General features: G+C 40.5%; 2 protein-coding genes across 2 annotated transcripts; one reads left to right on the plus strand and one right to left on the minus strand.

Moving 5' to 3' along the window:
* Window positions 1-3,791: 3,791 nt before the first annotated feature.
* Window positions 3,792-4,420, plus strand: LOC109407838 (cuticle protein CP14.6-like). The gene is made up of 2 exons (XM_019681004.3): window positions 3,792-3,996; window positions 4,050-4,420. The coding sequence occupies exons 1-2, from the start codon at window positions 3,851-3,853 to the stop codon at window positions 4,273-4,275; spliced, it is 372 nt and encodes a 123-aa protein (XP_019536549.3). The 5' UTR covers window positions 3,792-3,850; the 3' UTR covers window positions 4,276-4,420.
* Window positions 4,372-5,827, minus strand: LOC115267119 (leukocyte elastase inhibitor-like). The gene is made up of 2 exons (XM_029873959.2): window positions 5,676-5,827; window positions 4,372-5,614 (listed from the first exon to the last, which is right to left on the minus strand). The coding sequence occupies exons 1-2, from the start codon at window positions 5,737-5,739 to the stop codon at window positions 4,545-4,547; spliced, it is 1,134 nt and encodes a 377-aa protein (XP_029729819.2). The 5' UTR covers window positions 5,740-5,827; the 3' UTR covers window positions 4,372-4,544.
* Window positions 5,828-6,132: the final 305 nt, after the last annotated feature.

Raw genomic sequence — 6,132 nt, forward strand, 5'->3', positions numbered from 1 at the left:
GCCTATCCCGAACATTTTGGCCATTTCCTGTAGGTATACGAATGTTTAAAATTTGATTAAAATTTTGACATTGTGGTAGCTACAAAACATATCGAAAACAAAATGCTTCACAAGACAAATTTCCGGTTCAGAATTCATCAACGTGCCTTATCGAAACCTATACAATCCATATACAGAATCCATAACTTTTGAATTAAAGGGTGTCCACGATGAAATTGGCACACAGAAAATATTGTATAACTTTTTATTGCGTTCGCCAAAATAGCTAATTTTTTGACCATGAATAGTATATTATGTGTAGTTAATACCATAAAATTTTCATTAAAATCGTTTGAGTATTGGCGCAGATATTGTCGATATCATAATATGAGATTTTACAAAATTTGGGCACCCATTTCAAAAAAATTGCTTAGGCTATAACTTTGTTGTTACCTCATCAAATCGTTTGAAAATTTCACTCGACATTCTTAACATAGTATCCATTAAGTGTTAAAAATTTGGTCGAAATCGGTTCAGTACTTTTTCTAGCAAATATCCAAAGCTCAAATCGATTCAAGGTAAATTTTAAATACTTTTTGACCATTTTTAGTTTCGCGTGCCCTATTTTGACTGTAGAACTGGTAACACTGTCCCGATTTTCATAAAACTTTGACAGTGTAAAATTGTTGTGTTAAACTGTTTACAGTGAAAATTTCAGCCGTTTTTGTTGAGTACTTTCAAAGTAAGAGCCGTCTGAATTTCACCATACCAAAAACCACATCTGCTTATTGTGACATAGTGCGACATATATGGTTATAACTTTTTAACGGTATGATCAAAATGAATGAAATTTTGACAAATTACTTCTACATACATACTTTACGTAAGGTACACCGGGGCAAGTTGAAACAGTGAGTTGACATGATGTTTTCTAATTATGATAACCAACTTGATTGCTATAAAATATAGTTTTTGATTCAAACAATCTTTTAGCGAAGGATGAATTTTTAAATTGTATTAAAATCTACTTCAAAATTTCGCGTTTCATCTTGCCCCAGTGTACCTTATACAAAAATTTTCATTGAAATCGGTTCAGTATTTTGGCGCCAGAGTTGAAATGGCAAAAAAGTGATATTTTCCATGTTTGTTTGCACAAGATTCTCAAGTGGCTATTCCCTTGTTTCAACGATATCTCCGCCAATATTCAACCAATTTTAATGAAAATTTTATGGTATTAGCTACACATAATATACTATAGGGCACTGCATTGTTTTGATTTTGTATGGAATTTTGACGTTTATTGGCCTTGTTGTTTACAAAATTTCTGTTAGAGTGAAAGAGAAAGACAGAAATTCATGCAGTGCCCTATTCATGGTTGAAAAATAGCTGTTTTGGAGAACGCAATCAAAAGTTATACAATATTTTCTGTGTGCCAATTTCATCGTGGATACCCATTTAGGTTCGACTGTAGAATGAACTGTTTTCGAGTGGCTTTTCAGTCTAGCGTAAAATCAAGACAAGTGCTACTTGTTTAATTCCGACGTTTCGGCCATTGGACTCGGCCTTCCTCAGGGGATCTGTTCATTTATTTTTAAGACATGACATTGTACATTTAAATTTGACTAAATACTTTTTTACAAAAAAAAAAACTCACATCAACTTGCATCGTCCCTCGTATGCTGCTAAAAGCTTCGCGCTGCATTGTCCTATTTTATCTCTCTGTATATTAGTGTCCAAATCAGGTTTTTAGTTTTCGTATGTTTCGTACGACTATCCACCAACGCAACCGCGAGTCAAAACCAAATATGGTACACATGATAGAGGTAGGCAAAAGCTTTGAGCAATTAACTGTTATACATTTTTAAAACTAGGTGTCCAGGAAAAGAACTTTGTAAAAACATAGGACAATTCAGCGCAAAGGTTTTAACAGCATACAAGAGACGGTGCATGTTTTTGTGAGTTTTTTTGTAAAAAAAGTATTTCGTGAAATTTAAATGTACAGTATCATGTCTTAACCTTTCAGGACGCGCGCCATCAAGCAACCCAAACTGCACCGCGCTCGCGCTGCATACGACAAGCGAGGTTTTTTGGTAGTGTTGTACTTTTTACAACAGCGCGCGCGCTGAAGGGTTAAAAATAAATTAACAGATCCCCTGAGGAGGACCGAGTCCAATGGCCGAAACGTCGGAATTAAACAAGTAGCGCTTGTCTTGATTTTACTCTAGACTGAAAAGCCACCCGAAAGCAGAATCCATAACATGGAGGACGGCATGAGATTGGCGTCATTGGTAATACAATGGAGTTACTAAAATAATACTCCTGAACTCAATATGCAAGTACATTGAAACCTCTTTTTTTGCAATTGGCTGGAGATGCACAAAATAAAAATGTGCATCAATTACAAAAGGCATAAAAAAGGGAGTTCTGTGCTTAAATTAAATAAGGACTATAATTAATTTAAGTAAGAAACTAATTTTGCGGGATTCACGTGCTATGGCTCTTGGTAATTCTTTATTTTTTCGGTTTCTTCTTCAACGAATAGAATCTCAGTGAGTGATTTGAACGAGTCGGTTTGAAGGGCATTTTTAGCCTATTAGATGCTGCAGCCAAAAGCAAACACAGAGAACAAGCTGGATAGATCTTGTACCGACTTTTCGAACCCTCTAAGCAGAATACCCTCTTCGAATGAGTGTAATCAATTTTGAACCTTTTAATTCCGCCCTATTTTGCTTATTTTTTGTCAGATACGCATAAACTGATTACATTCACTCGAAGCTGGGTAGATCTAATTATCCGGTGAGTTCGTTCCTTGTTGTTCCCTTTTATATTTAAACATGACATTTATTTGGTGATTTCAGCGAGGGTTGTTGTAACCTAAGGGGGTGTCAGTGGGATTCAGGAGCTTTTAAGGAGGTCTTAGGGTCGTCTTGAGAAGTGTCAAGGTGTTCCAAGGCTTCCAAGGGCTCCATGGGGGTCACCGGGGCGGTTCAGGGGGTTTCCGGAGGTTCCAGGGGCTCCATGGCCCATTAGGGGTGCTTCAGAGGGACTCAGGAGGCTGCCAAGAGGTCCCCGCTTGGAACTGAATCATAAAGACAACGGCATAATTTTTCCACTTTCATTTTTTTCAATTGACGATTTGCCCTAACCTAATACAATTATCCACTTTTTTATTATAACTCTTTTGAGCTAATGGTGAACACACTGCCACTGTGCATCGCACAGAAAAAAAGACCGCGAACCATCCGGTTAGAACGAAAGTCGGAAGCATGGACATAAGCATGCACTAGTAACTTCCCGTCCTTGCCTTCGAAACTCCGTCCCTAACGAGAGAGGGGTTGGCCGGTGAGAACTCATAAACAGGTGTAAACAGCCCAGTTGAATGATGTCGGTTAGTTTTTGCGCTGAAAGGGGGAAATGCTTCTGAGTTTGTCCGTTGAAAAAAGTCACTGTCGATAAATTGGTAATGATCTAATGACAAACACCTGATTAAACACCGAATGTCCTTGGTCAAGCTTGACGCTTCTTGAGTGGCTACCGTGTAGTGCTAGCCCACAGCTTAGTCCAAACGCAAATATTTCCCCAACGATTAGCGTACCGATAGCCGGTAAATTGCAACGATAATCGGTGGTAGGTGATCACTGATCATGGGTGAGCTCATGTCAACCCAGGTAAGTCAATATGCGATCGGACACACGAGTACATTCCACCACCTCGGGACCTAACGAGCACCGCCAAGTCGCTAATTGAATAATCATTGAAGCTCAAAGGTCAACGAGATGGGGATGTTTCGGTATAAATGTGACCCACCCCCAACCGAGAACCATCATTCACGATCAAAAATTCGTAAAATTAGGATTATTAGGGGAACACAATGTCTAGATTTACTATCATCTTTGTGTTATCAGTAGCGAGTACCGTTTTGGGTGCTCCTAAGCCACAGCAATCACAGGATGCCAGCGGAATCGAGTTGCTAAGATACAATTCCACCAACAACAACGAAGCAGGCTACCAGTTTACGTGAGTAATTTGAGGATATGTTTTGTTCACAGCTAACTTGGATCCTTTCTCAGATACGAGCAAAGCAACAAACAGATCTTTTCCGAACTGGGAACACCGAAGGACACCAACGATGGAACAAAGGTCCTGGCCGTGGAAGGAGCCTACACGTTTGTGGCACCGGACGGACAAACCTACTGGGTAAACTACCGTGCCGATGAGAACGGTTTCCTACCGAAGACGGGAACGGGCACCGTTGGTGGAATCCAGCCAGGACAGGATGCCCCGGTTAGGACATGATGCACGCGGGGGTTCCGTTCATCAATTATATACGCAAATAGTGCCCAGTGCAGATATGGTTAGGCAACTTAGTGATGACTTTTGTAAAAACGATATTCGAATACTCAAATAAATGCAACGACAAAAAGTTTGTTTAAATCTGTAACGCTTTTTTTTATCGTTTATTTGAAAGTAGGGTAGCGCGTGCAGGCAGGAAAGACCTATGGTATTCATCTTGTTAATCTGATAATCTCCAATACTAACCAAATCACTGTTTTTAACAAACTTCATTACACATCACTTGAATAGTGCCCTATAAATACAATGTCTTTTGTCGAATTCTTTCTAATCACAAAAACAAAAGGCCCATCGTATCGTGATTCCAATCCGAAGCGAACATGATGATCCGAGTACGTTCCAGCAGCGGCGCGTGTTCCACTTCCATCGATGTCAATTTTCAACGCTTGATAAACGTCCGCCAAACGGCTGCTGAATCCAAGAAATACATCGAATGCGTCATTTCGAAAAACATAACCCAGACCCATGGCTTTCAAAACACGCCTCGCCCCTGTTCCCATGCTGATCGTAAACTTGGGAATCGTCAATTTGGTCCGATCTTCGTACAGTTGCTCATCGATCGTTCGGTACATCTGCAAATCTAACCTCTCGACGACCTTCTCCAAAGGCTGCGAATCGGACTTGATGAACAACATTGAAAGGTCGGAGGTTCTTTCATAGGCCAGCTCCACTATCCGAAGATCGCCAATTTCACAAGATCTGAGTCCCTTGTTAATTTGCATCATGTCAACTTCTTTTGCTCCGTTTCGGAAACGGAATTCATCCTTATGTACGCTCAGCAGTGGATACTCCCAGGAAGCGTTCAGGGTAAGAGTATTGATGATCATCAGATTGGCATCTCTGGAGTAACCGCCCCCGTAAAACACATCCCCCACCAATCCGTTTGTGAAGCGGGAGGCCCAACTGTTCACAGAATTCACCACCTGTTCCGGACGACTGAAGTCTTCGACCTGCACGTCTACGGAGTACTCCGCCTGAAGCACCGGCAGCAGGTTTGGATTGAGTTCGATTTGCGGGTGGAACACCTTGGTGATCATCTCCAGCGCATGGTTGCCAAGATCATTCAGAAATGGTGCGTACCCATCGGCGAATGAGTAATGTCTGTCCTGCAATCTTAGTGTGCCTTGTAAATGCTTGGTGTTATTCCGTTTGGCTGCATGATGTAACAAAGCAAGCGAATATTGAATGGCAATCGGTGATAGGATGCAGTTATTGGTCGGATTTAGATTGTAAGCCGTGCGAAAGAAACTCAGCGAAAATTGGATCGATGCGTCACTGTATTCTGAAAATTGTTCAAGTATCGAATAACATTATTTAATAATTTAACATGTCAAAAAACTTACGGGATGTTCCAGTAATAAATCCGTTGGCATTCAATAACAGCACAACTAACAGCAAGAGCTTCATTTTTCTGCTTGTGTTTGGTATGTTTCCGAACTGCAAATCAAACTGGCACTGACCACAGACGTAAATGTTTTCTGTGTTTATGTTTGAATTGATAAGGCGCCTGTTATGGTGAACCACATAATATGTTATACGATAGTGTAAATGCAAGCTGTCTATGACTTAGCTCTACAGACAAAATTCATTCAATTGACAAATATTCCTGTCAGGACTCGAAACATGCACTTTAACTTCTGGTTTGGTCACATTATTGCGCATTTCCCACCCCACTGGACCCCTTTCGCTGTTAGTATAAGTGCGGGATCGTAAATAAAACTGCGATTTTGCATCGAATCGTGTCGGTGTCTTCTGCGCACTTATGCATTAGAAGGTGCTGAATAAGTGCGCAGAAGACAC

This window comes from Aedes albopictus, chromosome 2, assembly GCF_035046485.1.
Source record: "Aedes albopictus strain Foshan chromosome 2, AalbF5, whole genome shotgun sequence".
NCBI lineage: Eukaryota > Metazoa > Arthropoda > Insecta > Diptera > Culicidae > Aedes > Aedes albopictus.